At 43.0% G+C, this 21,486-nt stretch overlaps 1 protein-coding gene across 4 annotated transcripts; it reads left to right on the top strand.

The window, feature by feature from the left end:
* Window positions 1-705: 705 nt before the first annotated feature.
* glra3 (glycine receptor, alpha 3) lies at window positions 706-20,716 on the top strand. 4 transcript variants are annotated; one of them, XM_058091659.2, is made up of 10 exons: window positions 706-1,026; window positions 3,914-4,044; window positions 4,515-4,582; window positions 8,038-8,261; window positions 9,418-9,500; window positions 11,674-11,811; window positions 13,554-13,630; window positions 14,923-15,069; window positions 15,588-15,716; window positions 17,752-20,716. In XM_058091659.2, the coding sequence occupies exons 1-10, from the start codon at window positions 965-967 to the stop codon at window positions 18,079-18,081; spliced, it is 1,389 nt and encodes a 462-aa protein (XP_057947642.2). In that variant the 5' UTR covers window positions 706-964; the 3' UTR covers window positions 18,082-20,716. The 4 variants fall into 4 exon arrangements, with proteins under 4 accessions (XP_057947642.2, XP_057947640.2, XP_057947643.2 ...); XM_058091657.2 differs by having other exon boundaries at window positions 707-1,026; window positions 13,416-13,630; window positions 17,752-20,714; XM_058091658.2 differs by lacking the exon at window positions 15,588-15,716 and having other exon boundaries at window positions 708-1,026; window positions 13,416-13,630; window positions 17,752-20,713.
* The last annotated feature ends 770 nt before the right edge of the window (window positions 20,717-21,486 follow it).

Genomic DNA, 21,486 nt, shown 5'->3' with positions numbered 1-21,486 from the left:
AAACACATACAGTGTTAGGACAAGCAGTTATGCTGGAGCCTACCTCAGCTGACTTGGGTGCACCCTGGACTGGTTGCCAGTCAATTGCAGGGCAATATTTACTTATACTAATACTTGGATTTTTCTGTTTAAAAAATGTATTGTTCTTCAAGTTAGCTTTTTTTAAATAGAACTTAAATAAATAAAAAATAAATTTCCCTCCAATATTTATTTGCGGAATTGTTGGTCTAATTCTAACTGCAGACAGTTTCTTTCCTCTCCCGGCGCATACTTTGGTCACATATGGTAAACTGTGATCAACTTCAGCATCTTTCCAACCGGGGATCCAAACCACATGCGTCTCAATGTGATCCTGCCCATTCGTGCAGAATGACAAAGTGTGTCTGAGCCAGATGGAGGAAGAAACAAACGGAAAGAACAGGAGGAAGATGCAGGACAGCCGGGTGGACAGCTATAGGGACATATAGAACAGAACAGGGGAGAGGATGCACCGCTGAGCGCTCAATTTGCTCCAGCTCACTGAGCTTGTCGTTTCAGATGCGGGGAGGGAGGGAGGGAGGGAGGGAGAGGGGGCGGGGATAAGGAAACCTCCAGATGGTTGGGTCCGCAGTCTGTCAATCTTTACAATCCCGGGACGGGGGCGGGGATATGAAAACTTCCAGATGGTTGGGTCCGCAGTCTGTCAATCTTTACAATCCCGGGACGGGGGCGGTGCTCGCTTTCTCAATATTTCACCCCGGTACCACACGAATTGGGCGCAGATCCCGGACAGCCGATCGGCACCATTTTTAGTTCATACTGTGTTTTGATTTCATGATTGAATGTGGGTTGGCAGAAGAATGTGTTTTGGGAGTCCCCGTCTCTCCGGAGCGTCCTTGTGAGCGCCGTTTAATCGTACCAGGAGCAGGAGCCCTCTCTGCTGGACTCGCCAAGCCGCCAAGAATCAAAACGGAGCCTAGGAGCGATGAGGAGGAACTACTCTGTTGGAGTCTTCTTACTCGGCTGTAGAATATCCCTTTTTCTCAGGTATGAATTATTTACTGGGAATTATTGTCAACACCAAAAGTTGGGACCACGACGAATAAACTAGTAATAAAGTAATAAAATGTTAGAAATGTCAGTCCAGATGCTGCAAAATGCCTTGGAAAAATGCTTTTAACATTACTTTAAAACATAAGTAAAAACCATAACAAGTATGAATAAAAAATATATTACAGTCTACTAATTGAATTTCTACTATGTTACACTCTTCTGTACTCTGATATGCTACTGGCACATCTTCCACCCAAGATACTCCAAGATACTCCAAGATACTGCATGACTGATAAAAGAGCTCACTCTCTTCATGCCGTTGTTCAATGCAATAAACACACCGAGGTGCTGAAACCAACCTTCTTCCTGCCTTTTTGGAGGCGGGAGACGAGGAAAACAGACTTATATACCGACATATATCAAATATTGATTTTTATTCATTTTTTCTATTTATTGTGTGATTCATTCATTCATTCATCATAGTCCTAAGTATAGGAATATGAGTGTGAATGGAACAAAAACGTGTTTTTATGTTCGAAAAGGGCTGCACGGCGGTCAAGTAATTAGCGCGCAGACCTCACAGCTTGGAGACCCGAGTTCAATTCCATCCTCTGCCATCTCTGTGTGGAGTTTGCATGTTCTCCTCGTGCATGCCTGGGATCTCTCCGGGTACTCCGGTTTCCCCCCACATTCCAAAAACATGCTAGGTTCATTGGCCACTCCAAATTGTCCATAGGGTTAGGGTTAAGGTTAGGGTTAGGGTGTTAGGGTTAGGGTGTTAGGATTAGGGTGTTAGGGTGTTGGGGTGTTGGGGTGTTGGGGTGTTGGGGTGTTAGGGTGTTAGGGTGTTAGGATTAGGGTGTTAGGGTGTTAGGGTGTTAGGGTTAGGGACTGCCCTTTTTAACCACAAGCCAGGGGCATTATGGTACTTTGTGGCACTTTAACACTGTTCTTCATGTCATACCTTTAAAGGGATGGTTCTGATTTTTTGACATGAACTTGACTGACTCGTATGTATCTCCAACGGCAGCAACCTCCCCCTCCCCCTCACTTGGTCCAGTTCTGAACCGATTTCGGTAATGAAGAGCATAGTTCCATGTAGTTGCTGGCAATACATTTGCATCCCAAAAATGCCTACTCGAAAAAAATCACACCTCATAATTTGCTCAATGTCATATTTTGTCTCCTGGGGATGTCATATAAATTCATGTGAACAAAATCCAAACCCCTTTAAGTGATAGAAAAGGAAGCATGTTCTGAGACTATATTTAGGATTTGTTGGCGGCAGGTTTTGTGGATCACCTTTATTAGCTCAGCGTTTGACTTTTTTCATTCAAGCCAACCCAAACAAAGAGTTTCTCTTCCCTATTTTTGGCACCAATTCCTCTTTGGGTTTTGTTAGTTTAGCTTCAAGCTACTGCCAAGCAGTAGCATTGCTGCCGTTGCATTAGCCGAGCTAACCTCAGCCCAGATGTTCAACAACAGTAACAATACGTAGATGATTTATTGTATGGAAGACATTTTTATGTCGCAACACGATATATATTGCAATATCGCACAGTATTACATTCGGTTTTTTTACTGTATTACTTGAGTTTCTCTGGCAAAGTCAAATTAGAGTTCGGGATTAGACTTGGAGTTTGTTGAACCTGAAATATGCACTAGTCTCAATTCCGGTTTTGGTCCTTGGTGGAGGTTTGAGGTCCAACAAGTGTCTTTCTAGTTGGCATTACTCTGAGAGCCAATTCCGGGTTTCAGGAAAAGCTCTACTATTGTAAAAGAGAAATAGATTTGAAAAACTGCATAATGCATGACACACTTTTACATATACAGCCTTCTCTCTTTAATGTTTTAGTGATGGTGTCTGTTTGCTTTGTCTGTGATAAGCTGTTGGAAGCCTCAAGAAGCATTTTCAGATTTTTGGTTTTAGTGCCTTGTACTCAATGTATTTTTTTAGGTCATTCTACGAGAACAGCACTCAGAACAAAGCAGTACATCCCCAAAATAAGAACAATATCAGTTTTAAAAAACTTTGCTATTGTCCTTATCACAATGTGGATCACAAGTAAATTCCCAAGGAAATGTCTGTAAAAGAACAAAACAATCTGCACTTAAAGCCGCCCGTACAACAACAGAGATTGCAGCAGGTAAACACACCTTCTGTCCTCCCTCTCTGCCATTTGCGGCAGTGGGAGGGATGGAGGCATGGGTGCGCAGTGCTGCGCCAGACTACACTGCTGTTGGTGTGGCATAGGCAGGTGGTCTACGAAATTAGAGCCCAGGATGTTAAGCATGACATGAAGCAAGTACCAGCATGGTTATGACAGTACCCGACCAAGGAATGGATACCTGAATACCAGACGTTTCACCACAGCCTAGTTCCCAGGATGGGTGGAGGGAGGAACGACAGAGGGTTGTTCCATCCTTCCCTCACTTGTGAACAGACCCGGACGTATTTAAATTTCTCCACTTCGGGCAGGATCTCCTCCCAGACCTGGAGATGACACTCCACCATTTTCAGGCGAGAAACATAGACTAGGACCACTTCACATTCAGTTGCGAACTGATCCAGTGAGAGTTGAAGATCACTGTCTGATGAAGTCGAATATCCAAAGTCCAACGTGAAGACCCAATTCTGTAGCCACCAAACCCGATCCCCTCAACACCCTTGCTACAGGCAGAAGTTCTGTCCATAAAAGAATGAACAGAATCAGTGACAAAGGGCATCCACGGTGGAGTCCAACCCTCACTGGAAACTTAGACTGGAGACTTATTGCTGGCAATGTGGGCCAACCTCCGACGCCAGTCATACCGTCGGAATGAGGTGGTGCAGCACCCCTGTCAAAATGTTGACTAGTTTGTTGTTTTATGTCTCGAACAGTGTTGGCCAGTGTAAGGAGGTTGACAATGCTGCAAGAACTCGACAGGCCCCAATGTCGCCCTCCGATTTCCTGGACAAACTGATGGGACGAACATCAGGATATGATGCCAGAATAAGACCAAACTTTAAAGGTATCTGTCAACTGATTTTTGTAACAATGTACTAATTATATGCAAGGAAAGTTGATACTGTATTTATGAATTATCTGCATTTATACTATATTGTATGCCTTTCAACATTCCAGTACGACTAGAGTGAGAATCACCGCTTTACAGAAAATGACATGAACCTATTTAAACCTATTTACAGAACTACCCAATTGGAAGACTCCCGTATGACTGCATCGTAGGGCTTTAGAATTGGATTTATGTATAGGATATGTATAGGATGCTTACACACTGCAGGCATGTTTCATGTTTGATAATGTGGTATATGATATCCCATATTCTCCACTGCTGCACTAAGCTGTTTCTGATACACCATTCCAATACAGCAACTACTTTCCAATGCCACACCAGTGGAGCAGACCATCACCCATACTCAAAATGCAGCGTTTTGTTTGCCACTATCGTACGTAATGCCTGTGACTCTACCTTCACAGGTCCGCCAGTCAATGTTTCCTGTAACATTTTCATCAACAGCTTTGGTTCCATTGCAGAAACCACCATGGTATGTACATAATGGATGTCATTTACCACTATTTAATATGAACTAGGCACAATACAGAAGCTAATCAGCATAAAGAGTGTGTTTGTAATTCCTTAAAAAGTATAAATAAAAACATTGTTACTGTCCTGAAGATTAGCAGAGGGGCTGGTATTATTGAAGTTTTATTACAATTAGTAGACATGTCTGTAATCCTTGCTATCCTGGATGGTATGGTCAGGGCTAATTATATGCACTCCATTTTCAAGACGAAAGAAGTGAAGACCTAAACTGTGACTAGAAAGAATGACCCACAGATATAATGACACAGAAAAAGGCGTACAAAGACAGAGAGAGAAGAGACAGACAAGCAGACGGGAAGAGCGGCTGTGCAATGAAAACATTTAGCGACTGATTTAGACTGGCATTAGTAAGTTTACCTCCAAGTATGGCAACATACTGTACCATGTTTACAGATATTTGGTCTGCACGCATCTGAACTGACCTCACACTGAATCCTCCATAATAATAGATTGGTTGTATTTGGTGCCTTTGTGGACACCCAAAGCACTGTACAGAAACATGACTGCCAACTTGGCCTCTACAGCTACCACCAAACACCCGTTCACATTCATCCACCAGCGTGGGCAGCATCGGAGACAAAGTGGGTGAAGCCTAAGGACACAACAGCAGTGACTTGGACGGAGGAATCCGGTTTGAACCACCACCAGCCTCTGGTTACTGAACAACCTGTCACTTCCTGATCCACTGCCACCCCGGAAGGGGCACAGAGAGCCCGTAAATAGATCCCGTCTGGGCATTCCACACAGAATGCAGAAACGAAGGACACTGGCATAAATGTGAAAAGAGTCACACAGCAGCACAAATCCAGCTATCACATGATGTGACGTGTGTGTTAAACTACACATCCGTGTTCTTCTTCATGTATGCTGCTTTCTCCCCTCTGTCCGGTACAACAGTCGGCCCTCGACACTTCACACTTTGAATTTCACAGCTTCACTCTATCGTAGTTTTGAGTAAATCATGCACTTTTTTTGGTTAAGTATGACCAATTATTTTTCGCATATTTCGGCAAATCTTACCCTTTTTTGCCCAAATGAAGTAAAATACAATAACGCATTCAGAAGATGCTAGTATTCTAGGTTGGTCACTTGTCGACAGTACTGTTCCTGAAATATTCGGTGAGAGACACAAGCACCAGGCTATATTGTTGGAACAACAGGCTTTTATTGCAGATTTGAACTATCCAACCAAAGGCCCACAATCCCTAACAGGGGGTACTGTTGCGACCGTAACCTACGCCAAGCTAACGTCTACTTGGAATCTCTGATGCCATTTCCTGCCTGCCAAAGATCACAAGGCAATGCTGGTGGAAAACAAGTAGGATGCTTGGATTAGCGTGATGCTGTACAGCCCGTTGGCGCGGTGTAAGCGTGGTGCAAGCAGGTGCGCCGCGCCTGTGCCTGGTTGACGAAATTGATTGATTGATCAGCTGTTGAATAGCCTCTTTCAGTTGAATGGTTGTTTGTGATGAATTTGTGATGCCAAAAAAAATTCCCTCGCTCCCATTTCTTCTTTTTGCATTTTAAAGCTCTAATCAGAGCCTCTTTACGATCCAATAATACAAAATGTAAATTCTTACAAGTTTACAACCGGTCCTACACTGTTTGATCATGAGTGTATATCGCCACACACACAAGTACATGTCTTATTTATGTCTTATGTACTTATACGATGTCTACTAGTGGCTAATATTGGGTTAAGGTGACTATAGGGGTGTTATGTCATGTCGAGGAAGCTCTTATAATGTTCACACCCATTTAAGGTTGTGAACAGATTCTCTATGCTCTATGCTAACGTTCCATTTATACATAAGGAATCCTACTTTGCAGAAATTCACTTATCACAGTTGGATCTGGAAGCAATGAACAGCAATAAATGAGGGATTACTGTAACTTCAAACATGGAATACATATACATATACGTATACATATACGTATACATATACATAGAAAACGCTGCCTACGCGTGCTATTGAGTTGTGTAAAGCAGTAAAATGATAACATTATCTAAAAGTTTTATGGCCAAAAAGGGAAAATAAACAGTTCTACAGACTGCAAAGTAAGACTTCAATGAGGTTTTGACAGACAGTTCATACCTCAAAGTAGTAAGGAGAGAGGACTGTACAGTATAGGGGCCATATGTTACTTTAGGATTAAGATCTTGCTCTCCTCTTACCATCTGTCTTTTGATTCATTCTCGACTTTTTTCCTCTGGCATACAAGCGGTCCCAGTAACCTCATCGCATTGAAATAGGCAGTAGTGAACTGACACGAAGATAAGTTATCGTATGTTCCGACCAGATCCATCCGTCTATTTCCTATACCGCTTGCTCTCATTGGGCTCTCATCACGGTTGCACCCGATAATTGTTTGACTGACAAATAACAATAAGGCCCTGGGATCATCATTTCAGTGCCGACTTTATGACTTTATGAAAATCCAAATACCTCTATTAAAACACCATCTTCAGTCAGCATATTTGTTTACATTGAATATCTATTTAATTCTCTCTCTTGCTGGCTCTGTTTCTTTCTCACACACTTTTCCACACAGACTACGAGTGTACATGACACACACACACGCACACACACGCACACACACGCACACACACGCACACACACGCACACGGAGGGCTTAGATCCAGGTTTGTTCACTGTAGTCTGCACACGCCATCCATGTTAAACAGATTTAGTGCGGTTTGACTCTTTTTTTCTCCCCATTTGCTTGCTCAATCCCTCTTAATCCATTCTCTATCTGTATGTGAGAGCAGCACAAAGGGATAAATGATCGTGCCTCAGGTTTGTCCTCAGAGCACAATATTTCAGCAACGACTCAAGTACCCAGGCATGTTTTTATCATCAAATGTGCTGTCTGTTTCGGTTAGGTACGCTGCCTGGGGGGGGGGTTGATCTCATTCGGGGGAAAAAATGAAAATGTAATTTAGAATGAACAAACCCAACACTGAAGTCTTAAGAGACACATGGCCTAGAGCTCCTTCATGTGGTGCCAGGGGGGCCCCCAGAAAAAAATATCATGCATGACAAGGCATTCATTTAATGGCAACAGTTAGTAGTAGCAGCTTTTACAATGTATGTTAGTTAGTTTCCTCTACTACTGTACTACAGTACTACTGTACTACTGTACTAATGTACTACTGTATGTACTACTGTACTACTGTACTACTATGATGTGCCACTGCTGGGCTGAGATTGGTTCAAAGTTCGGGCATGCTGTGTATGCCAATGTTTCTGCATATTGGTAGTATACGTTGCCCTGTTGTATTTATATTTAAACCCGTGCAACCCAAGTGTACTTGAACTGTTATCAGTTCATCTTTTTTTTAAATGCCAAGTGATATGAATCAATTGCCACAAATGATTGTCATGTGCATTTTAGGACTATCGGGTAAATATCTTCCTTCGCCAGCAGTGGAATGATCCCAGGCTTGCCTACGCTGAGTATCCAGATGACTCTCTGGACTTGGACCCCTCAATGTTAGACTCCATTTGGAAGCCAGATCTTTTCTTTGCCAATGAGAAGGGAGCCCACTTCCACGAGGTTACCACAGACAACAAGTTGCTCCGCATTTTTAAGAATGGAAATGTTCTCTATTCTATAAGGTGAGTTTCAAGGTGATTGACACGATGTACTCGATGGTTGAAATTGGCTTTTGTAAGCTCGTAGGCAAATTCTAGTATTTTTTCGTGACTCATTTTGTCAGTTATTTCAGCGACCGTTGTGCCTTTTTCTTTCTTTTACAGAAGGCTACCAACAATTTGACCTACATATGTATAATCTTGAAAACATCTCACGACCAAACATTGAACGGGTTTACATTTTGCACAGTTGGACCTGAAGGAGGTTCTAAGGAGAGTTTCAAAATGCAAAAAGAAATGGGAGTGAGACAAAAAGGAAAAAGCCGCTCCTCAATCAATCAAAAGTTTAAGACCAAAGCTCCAAAAGGTAAAGATGGCTTCCAGTGTCTGGAACTGACTTAGACATCTGCCGTTTCACGCCCCTGCACAACCTGAAGCTTCATTGTTCCACTGAAGGAAAAAGCACCCTAGATCATGATGTCATGCCAGTATCTTTGGAAGCCATAAGGACCCGGCCTTCAGAGAATAAAACTTTCTTCCATTTTTCAATGTTTGCGCTCTGAGAGAAGCCTGGCTTACGCTCAACAATCCAGTCGCATTCAAAGAGAGAAAGCTTGCCTTTGCCATCGAGAGATCATGATTGTGAATACCTGCAATTTTCCCCATTTCTTCTTTTTGCATTGTGAAGCTCTACTTAGAGTCTCCTTAAGATGTAACTTCAAAAATCTACAAACTAACTAAACTACAAAAATCCATGACATTTTTCAAATGTTTAGATCAGGAGTGCACATCTGAAACAAAAGGGTTCTGGTCAACAAAAGGGTTCTGGTCAACAGTTCGACGGTCGCTGAAAAACCTTTTTTGTAATTAGGTGGCATCGAGGTCGAAGAGAACAGTAATGCAAACGTTGCGTATGTATTCCAAAGTGTTTTCCCATGCCGATGAAGACGTGAGAAGCCGCTGCTCACTGCTGCCGAAGCCGCTTTCACGCGAGACATTTTCACTTTGATTCAAATGAGGAGAGAACGCATCAAATCCTTGCGTAGTTTATTTTGAACTTTGGTAACGGTTACAATAAATGTCATGTTTACACTTGTACACTTCTACATGGATGCTTTTAAAGCCTGTTACTGTGCTTCACTTTCTTCTCACTTGTGCTCTTCTGTATTTCTGCTTTCAGACTGACATTAACTCTGTCATGTCCCATGGATCTCAAAAACTTCCCCATGGATGTTCAGACCTGTATTATGCAGTTAGAAAGCTGTAAGTACTGTGCAAATATAGCACTTAGAAATCATTCTTCAGGGTGACAAAGTGACTTGTAGTCCAAGTAGCCGAACAACATCATATACACCTTATTATAATTTAATGCTTTAATTCAAAAATACTGTTCAGGGGCTCGATCCTGCCTCCTCCTGCTCTGGTTTATTATTTATTGTCATTGTAATGGATTTGTCTTTTCGTGCCATATGCATATTCCATACCTCACGGGGGCTTAAACTGAGCATGACATTGGATGTTAACCACGCCTCTGAACGTGCACGACCTGTTCAAACGGAAGCCACACTGCAAGAACTACAATCAATTCTGATTTGAAATAGATATTGTAAAAAAATGGTGGGTTTGTGCAACAGCATGCATGTTAGGATAATTGGAGAGGGACTACTCACACTAGGCCAATTGTACCTTGCATCTACTGCAAGGGTCGGCAACCCACGGCTCTGGAACTGCATGCAACACTCTTTGTTGCTGCTCCCACACTGAGCTCTGTCATTTTTTTAAAGGCATAAGTGGAGGAAATATGCATGAAATATTCAACTCATTGCAAGTCCGCGAATGACTGCGGATTGGATGAGCAAGGGAAGGCGGAGGGGGCCAAGTGTGTGCGCTAAAAATATGTCTTGTCAGTGTGCTACTTCAGCGGTGAGCTATCCGTAACCATCCCTAAAAGAAAAATCAACACTTTCAATCAACAATTCCAATGTACCCACAAAATGTAGAGGAAAAAACAGATTAGTCCATAGTTAAGCTGCACGTGTCCACATAAAATGGCATATTGTGACAGCTCTTTATTTAACAGAAGGCAATCATCTATGAAAAAACCACCCTTTGGAAATCGTCAAAGGTCATTAATCAATCAATTACTCAGCATCGCTCATGGTGTCTTCTTACAAACAACACTAAACTCATCACACAGAAACTTAACACAAGGTATACCTGATAAATATACAAACATGTACAAATATTAAAACAACATTTTACATTCTTCATATAATCATTGTCTTTTGATTTCTGACTTCACTCAGCTCCCCTAGCACCAGAACCCATTTACAGTATAGCAACAACCCGAGCCTTGATTGGATCTTATATTAAGGGCTTAAGCCAAAAATCAGTATGCGGATCAAAAAATATCTGCTGTGGCGACTCCGTAAGGAAAAAGCCCAAAGAATTATCATGTGTAGTGGGATGCACGGCGTCCGCATGGTTAGCACGCAGGCCTCACAGCTAGGAAACCCAAGTTCAATTCCACCCTCGGCCATCTCTGTGTGGAGTTTGCATGTTCTCCCCGTGCATGCGTGGCTTTTCTCCGGGTACTCCGGTTTCCTCCCACATTCCAAAAACATGCTAGGTTAATTGGCCACTCCAAATTGTCCATAGGTATGAATGTGAGTGTGAATGGTTGTTTGTCTATATGTGCCCTGTGATTGGCTGGCCACCAGTCCTGGGTGTACCCCACCTCTCGCCCCAAGACAGCTGGGATAGGCTCCAGCACCCCCGCGACCCTGGTGAAGATAGAAAATGAATGAATTATGTGTACTATGTTGGGTAATAGGAGTGTAAAAATGACTATAGGGATGTTATTTCATGTCTAGAGGGTTATAATAACGTAAAAAACATATTTGGAATGTCGTAAACTATATTTTTCAATGCTTTAATTACAAAGTGGATTTGTGTAACATACCTGCAAACACACAGCTGAACCTTAAGAAGCAAGGTGGCGTATCGCTGTAGGCGGGTACCAGCTTGCACCAGCTGTTTCTGCTTTTTCAAAATGTCCCACGGAGCTCCAGCTGCATGTGGGTTTCTTTGTAGCCTAGTGGTTACTTTTCCTTCTTATGAGAATTTGGTTTTTAGTTCTTTCACCAAGCTGGGTCATCCCGGAGCATGGTCACGTTAGCGCAAGATGTCATGATATTGCCATTTGGTTACCGTGGCAACGCATCCTGTGCTGGGCTGAATGATGAAAGAGTGGAAAACTTGGCTACTTGCTACTAGCTACAAATGACAAAAAAGCATAAAGTATCACTCTACCTTTATCAATGGTGCCTTCAGGGCATTTTTGAAATGCAACCGACAACTCTCACATGCTCCTCCATTTTCTCGTCTCCTCTTTGCTACCACTGATGGATAGTTTGTCATATATTGCCTCCTACAGTTGGTTACACCATGAACGACTTGATCTTTGAGTGGCAGGAGAATGGACCGGTCCAAGTGGCTGAAGGACTGACACTTCCACAGTTCATCCTTAAAGACGAATCAGACCTCAGATACTGTACCAAGCACTACAACACAGGTAACACATACACACATGAGGACTAAAAGAAAAGAGTTCAGCAAAGTTTATGATAAAAATAAAAAAATGCCCTCCTAAGATAGCGCCTACGTGTAGGAGACCCGTGTGGACAAGTTAGCCCGGTGAGGGATCTCCATCTCCGATTGTGCAGCAGCAGTGCAATGGCAGTCTGGAAGCTGTAAAACCTCCACGATGCAGACATTAAACGGGCATGGATGTCCGAAAAAATAAAAACAGATCAAAGCCTCACGATACAAAATAGCTGCTTGGTGCTAGCAGAAAAGGAAAAGACGTGTCTTCATGTCTCCTGTAAGGATTGTGGATGAGTTGTCCTTTAATGTGCAAGGATCCGAACCCGAGTGCAGAGCAAACAAGTGGACCTAAACTGCTTAAAAATGTGGTCTTGGTTGGCTTGCAAGCAAAATCTGATATGGTTGGGTTGATTTCAGCTGGAGTGTACACTCAGCAAGAAGCACTGGGAATTCATAAATATATAACACTTGGGACTGGAAGCACTGTCTGGCTTCGGCGTGTGTGCACAACAGAAGAACTTCAGGGGCTTTTCATAAATGTACTGTATTTCAAGCTCACAGAAACTCTTGTGTTGACGTTTCTTTAGTGTGTTGATGATGCAATGGTGACTAAAATGCAGAGCGTGTTACATAAGGTTGAATGAATCAAACCGTTGGGATGTGGGAAGCAACAGCTAAACACGGCGACAAAAGCAAGATACCAGGATGGTAAGTCAAGAGCATTACCAAAGAATCATTTCACAATTGAATAGTCCACCCTCACAGCTAGGAGACCAGGGTTCAATTCCACCCTCGGCCATCTCTGTGTGGAGTTTGCATGTTCTCCCCGTGCATGCGTGGCTTTTCTCCGGGTACTCCGGTTTCCTCCCACATTCCAAAAACATGCTAGGTTAATTGGCCACTCCAAATTGTCCATAGGTATGAATGTGAGTGTGAATGGTTGTTTGTCTATATGTGCCCTGGGATTGGCTGGCCACCAGTCCAGGGTGGACCCCGCCTCTCATCTGAAGACAGCTGGGATAGGCTCCAGCACCCCCAGTGACCCTCGTGAGGAAAAAGCGGTAGAAAATGAATGAATGAATGAATGGTTGACTGAAAGTCAGAAAAAGACATATTTGCTTGGTTAAAGAGCAACTATGAATACACCTGAGAAAGGAATGACCAATTGGTTGAATTGTTGACATAATCAACCGTGTACATGATGCATAGGAACGAACACCTTCTGTAGTAGAACACATTAGTGAGCGAGACACACTTTGTTGTTCAGTTACACAATATTGTCTGCTAGAAATGAGCCGCTACCAATTAGTGATTTGATTTCAATTCCGAGCACTAATAAATAGATATATAGATAATAGATAAGCCATGGTGGTACATATTGCGTAGAAGGAGGATTGTAACACCAAAAGAAATTCAATCTTGAAGATTCTTCAACACAGAGACTGACATGCTCTTGTCTGCTTCCTGCTGTGTGTTCTGTGAGCTGTGCAGGCGCTGGGAGGTTTTCTATATTTGCATTGACGTACAGTACCCCAATGCTGTACACTGTGTTGTTTATGTGCTATGTTGCAGGTAAATTTACTTGTATTGAGGTGCGGTTCCACTTGGAGCGTCAGATGGGTTACTACCTTATCCAAATGTACATCCCATCTCTGCTGATTGTCATTCTGTCTTGGGTCTCCTTCTGGATCAACATGGACGCGGCGCCAGCTCGAGTGGCGTTGGGCATCACTACTGTCCTCACAATGACAACACAGAGCTCAGGCTCCAGGACATCACTGCCTAAGGTCAGTATTTCAGCTCTGCACCCGTCTTACCATCCATGAGGGGCCATCAAATGTATTATGCCATGCACGCATGGACATACGCTGTTATTTGCACATGGTAGCCAGCCCTGATGAGGATTTAATTATTGAATATAATGACTTTGCATGCGTCCGTCACCGTTGGGGACGTGTGGCGTTACAAACGAGTGCTCTTCACTTAACTACAGGAAGAGAACACGGATGTTTAAATGATTTTCTGCATGCACGCCAAGCAGAACCAACACGGTCACGGTAGCCGTAGGAAGCCAGTACATCCATCTTGAGCAGGCTGCACAAGCCTCGTATGATGCCCACAAACGTGCCGCAGACTAACTATTTCCTTTGTCACCCCTCTGCCTCCTCTGCATGCTGGCCCCGGCCAACAAATTTCTCCCCGAATTGCGGAGGCCGTGCATGTGGCAACACGTACGTCCCGTTTTAACAAGGCTCGCCTGGGACCGTCAACTGTCAGGTCTCATTTTGCAGTGAGGCTCATTCACAAGCAGTCCAACAATGAAAAAGAAATGGCAGTAGTGTTAAACATTAGTCAGAACGCTTTCACCCGTAGGCATCTCGCCCACTAATGACAATGTCACTACAGATCACATAAGCTTTTTCTATTTTGGAAGGCCGGTCCTCACAACGTGTTTTACTCTATTTTGTGATTATAATATGACTGACTAAAAAAACTAGGAATGTCATTGTTGCCTATTATCTTACTGTCTTATTCAGAGAATATAATTTGAGTTCAAGCATGCGTGGATTAAGTGCACTGTGCATCTGCTGGAGTGTGTGTGTGTGTGTGTGTGTGTGAGGAAGAGCCCCTCAGTCTTGTTCTGGTATCTTTTATGCATGAGAAAAAATGTGACATGGAGCACGTTGTTACATAACCCTTATTAGCACTTCCACTGCTCTCACACACACATAGAGCTCACACAACATGCGCATGCGTGTGTGTGTGTGTGTGTGTGTGTGTGTGTGTGTGTTCGGGGTCGGGTTCGGGCATGCGTGTATGTTGAGAAGCAAGGAGGTTTATCATGTTCCCGCAGACAAACAGAGCTTTGCACTCCAGTGTGTTAAGCATATCTAAATAAGGCATAATTTCATTTTTAAGAAATGAGGTCACATCATCTGACACCGTAGGGATAGATTGCGCAACCAGTAGCTAGAACCCTAAAATCATCGGCCTGCTGGACAAGAAGTGTCTGTGTTGATATCATATGAGCTTTTGGATGAATGAACGGATCTTGTTGGTCCTATTTTGTCCCTGCCAGGTCTCTTATGTCAAGGCCATCGACATCTGGATGGCGGTTTGTCTTCTCTTTGTCTTCTCGGCGCTATTGGAGTACGCTGCAGTTAATTTTGTTTCAAGGCAACATAAAGAGCTGCTACGATTCAGGCGGCATCCCAAGAAGAGCAAGGTACTTTCATCTTACTCCTCCATTTGTGTACTTTCTATCCACGTTATGAATGCCTTTGCAATGTCATATTGAGGAAATCCCAGGCTGCCTCCTTGTGGTGGGATGTTAGTATTACAGTCTTCTGGCCAGAGCAAGCAAACATGTGACTAAGCATGAGTTTGACACCCCGATATTATTTGTGTGCATGACGCAGCATGGCTGACAATGCATGGCAGTAGTTTTGTTGTTGTCCAACCATCTAAAGAAGACGTTTGTGCATGATGAGATTGTGTGCTGAGAGGACCCACTCACCATTCAGTCACCCACAAGCATTTAGTTCATATTTACAGCCGAAAACATGCTTATGTTGGATTTATTTACATTCCGTGGCTTTTCCTCGTGTTTCCATGACTGTAATTTGAAAGCCATAAAGATGACTGAATGAATGAGTACTCCATTCTTGGTTTTAGATGGTTTTTGTTTCCCCCTTTTTTGATTTCTCTCCATTGATGACGGGTGTGCATGCTGTCAACTGGTAGAACAGTGGAGGTGCAGTTGATGCAGGTCAACTAGCCGAATCGCTCCATCGTGTTAATACCGACAACGGCCTCAAGTCATCAGAGCCTCTCTATGGATCTGTGACCAACATCTACAGCGCCAACTACAGGGTAATAGCACAATCCACAGCGTGTGTGGGCATTTCGGCATGTCTGCGTGTGCATGTAGCATGATGCAAGCCGTGTATTGGAAGGCCTTCACCAAAGACACGAGGACACAAGGAAGGGCGCCAGGAGAGGAACTAGAGTCAGCAAACTAAAGAGTCCAACTGAGATTAACATACTTCACATTTTAACAGCTAAAAGGTTTTTTTTTTCCTGGAATCAAACACTTTGGCGGGTTATGGGATGAAAACGTTGTAAAAAATTGTAACAGAATAAATCATCAACATTCTATTTACAAGAAATACCATTGGCACACAAATACAGTGGAACCTTGGTTAACATCATGAATATACATACATACACATAAATACATACATATATATATATATATATATATATATATGTATGTGTGTGGGGTGTGTATATACGTATATATATATATATATATACACATATATATAGTATATATACATACATACGTACATACACACACACACACACACATATATATATATATATATAAGCCCCCCCCCGCCTGTCCTCAGAACCTAGTGATGCCCTTGCTGCAAACGTAGTACAGGGATGGAAAGTCATCTGCATCATCCAAAGTAGAATGGTTTGACACCAACGCCATGGCCAGTTATGAAGCATAAGCGTTTATGCAAACGGAGGCCAAATCATGGCTCCACTGTACAAATATGTTTGAAGATGAATATCCGACGGGACAGTAGACACAACCACAGTCAGAGATGCCAGTCTAATACAGAGCATGTTATGAAAGCGTGTACCTTGTTATGCAGTAGCCTACAGTACTTAGTTGATCCTGGCTGCCCTGAAGCTTCTGGAGCTGCGAGGGCAGGACTCGACATGGACTTGAACCCGACAGGCTCCGCTAACACAGCACAGCACCTAATCAGGGAGACCGACGTCTGCCGTTCTGTATTGCAATACCTTTCACGAGCTTCATTATGAACAGTACATTCTTATAAAAAACAAGGTTCCACTGTATATATTTTTTTTGTTCCAAGATCCAAAAGGAATGAAATTAGAGAAGATCCACTGATGAAAGCAAACACTAGGATACATGATTTCCTGATACATTCTCGTGATCTTATTCAATAAGCTACCATGTTAAATTATACGCTCTAAAAATGAGCCAGTATATTAAAAGGGAGTGTTTGCAACATTGCTACCTTTGGAACATGCAGATAGTACACCTCTGATCAAAACGTCAAAATCAGTTGAAAAATTGCAAGAATTCACGTTTTACTCTGTTGGATCGTGAGGAGGTTCTAAGTCGAGCTTCAAAATGCAAAAAGGAGAAACAGGAGTGAGACCAAAAGCAATTTGTGGCAAACAAACATTAAAGTGAAATATGCTGTTCATCTGCTGAGCAAAAGTTTAAGGACATAGCTCAAAAATAAACAAAGAGTATTAAAAAATGTACTTTTGCCATCTCAGTTGGATTTAGATCAGGGGAACATACAGGATGCTGTATTCCTTTTTGACAGGCGTTTGACACCCCTGCACAAGCTGAAGCGGCATCATTCCATTGTGTCCAAAAAGCAGTTTCAGCAGAGTTTCTGCATTTTGAAACTCTACTTGGAACTTCCTTAAGATCCGACAGAGCAAACTATCACTTCTTCAGATTTTCAACTGGTTTTAAAATGTAGTGATCAGGGATGTGACCAAGGTGAGCTACCAACATTAGCTGTCAATCACGCTACAGCTTATCACAACAACATCCTGACTTGTCAGTCATGTCTCTGAGACTGCTGTTGTGTGTGTGCGAGTGCCATGGACATGTACGCGTCTCCGAGACTGACAGCCATGAATGCCAGTTATGTTCCTTGCCGCAAATCCATTTTCTTTGCAGCTTAATTTGTAATTGAAAATATCTTTTCTTTATTGTACACCACAACTGGTAAAATAGTTGTGTTCGTTATATTATTTGGGTGAAGAAAATCCCTTTTAGCTCAGCTCATTTAGAAATGCAGAATATGAAAAGAATCTGACAAGATCCCCCTGGTGTGTCCAACAGGAAGGGGAAATGCACGAGACCGGGCTGACCTCCGCAGCCGCTGTAACCTCCACTCCCAGCAACAGCAAGGACTCCAAGGCCAGCATGAACAACGCTGTCACCGTACTGAACGCTCCAGGAGCCACGGCTAACATGGCCCAACATCCCCTGGGAGTTGCTGCCATTGGGGGAGGCAAAAGCATCGAGGAAATGAGAAAGTTATTTATTGACCGAGCCAAAAAGATTGACACGGTATCAAGGGCGGGTTTCCCCCTGGCCTTTCTCTTTTTCAATATATTCTACTGGGTTCTTTATAAAATCCTTCGCCATGAGGATGTACACAAGTCGTAGAGAAAGAAAGAATATTGTACATTGTATACATATGGAGTGCGCACACACACACACATGCACACACACACACGTTTGTACTGCAGCTCACACACTCTTCCTCTACCGTATAACCTGTGACCTTTGACCTCACGTTCAAACATTTCTCACTAAGATCCACAGACGGGACGACACAACAGTAGCCATGAATTGGAGTACTTCAGATTCTGTATGATCCAGTAGTGATAATATTTTGGTATCCATGACAGGTCTTACTGCCCACTTATGATGAAGTGCCTCCATGTGTTTATTATTTATTATCACTTAACATTATCATGATCGCTCAACAGCTGACACTGGAATAATAATGATCTTATTTGTATGATCATTTCACACTCAAATTCCACAAATCCCGTAATGGAGGCTAATTGCACCTCTTTCCGAGAAATGGCTGTTAGCAAACACAAACAGGGTACATGATGCCGATGTTGGGCAATGTCTCACGTGCCTCTTTGCAGCCAGTCAATGCGCCATGTAGCATGGAAACACCAAATGTCAACAAAAATGGATATTTATTATTTATTATTAACTGATGAGGTATTTCTCATGCAGGGCCTTCATACATGATTACATGGGACTGATATTCTGCACACCACATGTGGGGGCACTGTTCTGCCAGGGGCAGCTTTACAGTAGTAGCGTAGTACAACGTCCTGAGCAATGTCAAATCAGGTATGTGATCATTTTCATATTCAAAAAGATGCTCATTTTAATATTCTGGGACCGTAATTGACAACACTATCGGACAGCGGCCAAATGAAGTAATGGCTGCCATCAGCCGTTGTGTTTTCTATGTCATCGTCTATGCATACCTCTAGTGTTTTATTTTTTACTCTACTACTAGTACTTTCCGTGAGTTTGTCATTTGTGTAGAGGCATATGTACTGTGTACACCATCAATTGAAATACAGTATTTCAATGATTTGGAATGGACTGACTTGAATTGCTTTTATATACGGTGGAACCTCTGGTAGTATTCGCCCTGCTTACTGACAGTTTTTTAGTTAACCTTGAAAATGTTTGCATATATTTTACGGTTAAATGAACATTTCAGCTTCTTTTACCTTCACTGAAGACATGATTGTTGCCAAAGACACAACGTGGCAGCAATGAACAATGAACGCATGCAGCCTGAACCCTGTCCAGGCTGGTGAAAAGCACTGCCCACGATATAGCGTCCCATTTCCTACGCTGTACATATTCCGACTGAGGGACGGTGTCCCGCCCTTCCCTTGTTGCCTCCCATGTGTGGAGGCAACTCAAGATGCACGCCAGCCCTTTTGGCAGATGACCTGCTTTTGAATACCTCACTACCATTAGCAGTAAATGCTAACAATGCACTTCGGGTAAGGAACTTGACGAAAAATAAACTAAAACTTTGTTCCAGCTCTTCCTGTTGCACTTACACCTTCAGAATACACGTTGTTCTTTCTAATGAGATATATTATTAAATATTACACTAACTGTCATTTACCTGACTAGAATGTAATTGCATTTCCATGATTCATTTTAAAAAGCATTCCACAATAGTAAAAAATGAAGAGAGTATTTTTTGGTATGAGGAAATGATGGGCAGGTCTGCGAGCTGAGAGGTGTCGGCAGTTTGAATAAGGCTTGCTACAGGAAGGACAATTGTCCATCATTTTCCATCATACTTCATGTGGTTGTTGTTTTTTAATACATGTTCAGTTTCTTACATTCAAAAAAGGCTTCCTTTGCTGCCACGCAAATCAAGACCCAACAACAAACAAACAGCACAGAATCTACCCTCCTCAAGGCCACAAGCCACCTCCTCCTCTCTTCTGACTCCAGCCTGCCGTCGATTCTCATCCTCCTGGACTTCACTGCTGCTTTTGACAAAGTCAACCTTCCCATTCTGCTTTCACGCATAAAATCTGTCACGTCACAGACCGGAAACAGCTCCTCAACTGCCCCCCTCTCCAAAGGCATCCCTCAGGGTTTAGTGCTTGGTCCTCTCCCCTTCATGCTACCTCCTTCCCCTTGGTCAGATTATCCATCGCCATGGTCTCCAACTTTCCATACCCACTAAATTCATCAACCCTCAGACCCGTTCTTCGGTTTTTTCTGATATTAGCTTCTGGAGGCAAACACACATCCTTCAACTCAACTGTAGCAAATATGGCATCGCTGTCCTCTACGGCCGCTCCTTTGACAACTCTACCCTCTGACCCCGTTGCCGGAACCTTGGAGTCATCTTGGACAATAAACTCACCTTCCCCACCACCTCAACATCCCCCGCCTTCACCCTTCTCTCTTTCCCCGCAGCTGAAATGCATTCATGCAATCATGCATTCATGCATTCATGCATTCATGCATTCACATCACACATGGACTACTGCAACAGCAATCTTAATGGTTAATTCTAAGCACAATATACTGAGGGACGACTAGTTGTTTCAGTTATAATACAACTCGTCCTAATACTGTTGGGCTGTAGTGTTTTTGTATCCTTGTTCAGATTGCTCCTGCCTTCATCCTACTCATTAAACCGAAGATTCGGTAAGCCGGGTAGCTGCTTCTTCTTCTATTGTTTATTGGCAGTTAGCAAGCACCTCACACAGCTCGTCTGCTCTTGACTACTGACCACAACAGGAAACGAAGAAGATTGACTGACAATGGTGTAGCCAATCAGGATTCAGAACACAATGGATGGCTTCTTCCTTAGCCAATAAGGACTGCTGTGGCTCTATGTTAAGATGATTAATGGTCTTTCTGCTAAACAAGCCAAAGTTCTGCTTGTTTCGCCAGCATGAAAAGGGCTAAGCCAAAACAAAGCATGCTATAGCCTAACAGCCATACGCAAACAGGCAAGACAATGCTGTGTCAATAAGGGCAGAGTTTCACGCAAGTATTCCTCACGTCACTAACACAACAAGTATGCATGTTATCACTGGCTCCCAGTCGCTTTTCCCAGCCCTTTCATACCTGCACAGTGACGTCTTAGAGCGCAGGATTTGGGTAGAATTGAACAAACGTTGTTGCATAACCCAGAAAGGACTCATGTAGGTTTGTGCCATCAGCGCTAATTGGGGGAGCGAGTCCACCATCGTCACTGGAAACAGGAGAACATGTAAAACAGGAAGTGTGTGGGAAGTCACAAAAGGGTCACCACAGACAGAGGGCACTGTCAAAACATAATATCGCCCAAATGATGTTTCATCTGTCGATTGTTACAGTAGCAGAATACCAACACAAACACTCCGATATCTGTAGACTTTTGGGGATTTTCTTTTGGGGATTCCAGGTTCGGGTGGAACGGTCCGTCTTCTCCTGGCAGATTTGACAAAGGACCAGTTAGAAGGCCTAGACCTAGAATACCCACAGTTAGAAGGAGCCTTCCTGATATGG

This window comes from Doryrhamphus excisus, linkage group LG9 (genome assembly GCF_037039965.1).
Source record: "Doryrhamphus excisus strain RoL-2023G ecotype Guam linkage group LG9, RoL_Dexc_Guam_v1.1, whole genome shotgun sequence".
Lineage (NCBI taxonomy): Eukaryota > Metazoa > Chordata > Actinopteri > Syngnathiformes > Syngnathidae > Doryrhamphus > Doryrhamphus excisus.
The sequence above is the reverse complement of the archived record's forward strand: the minus strand, read 5'-3'. Positions and strand labels throughout refer to the sequence as shown.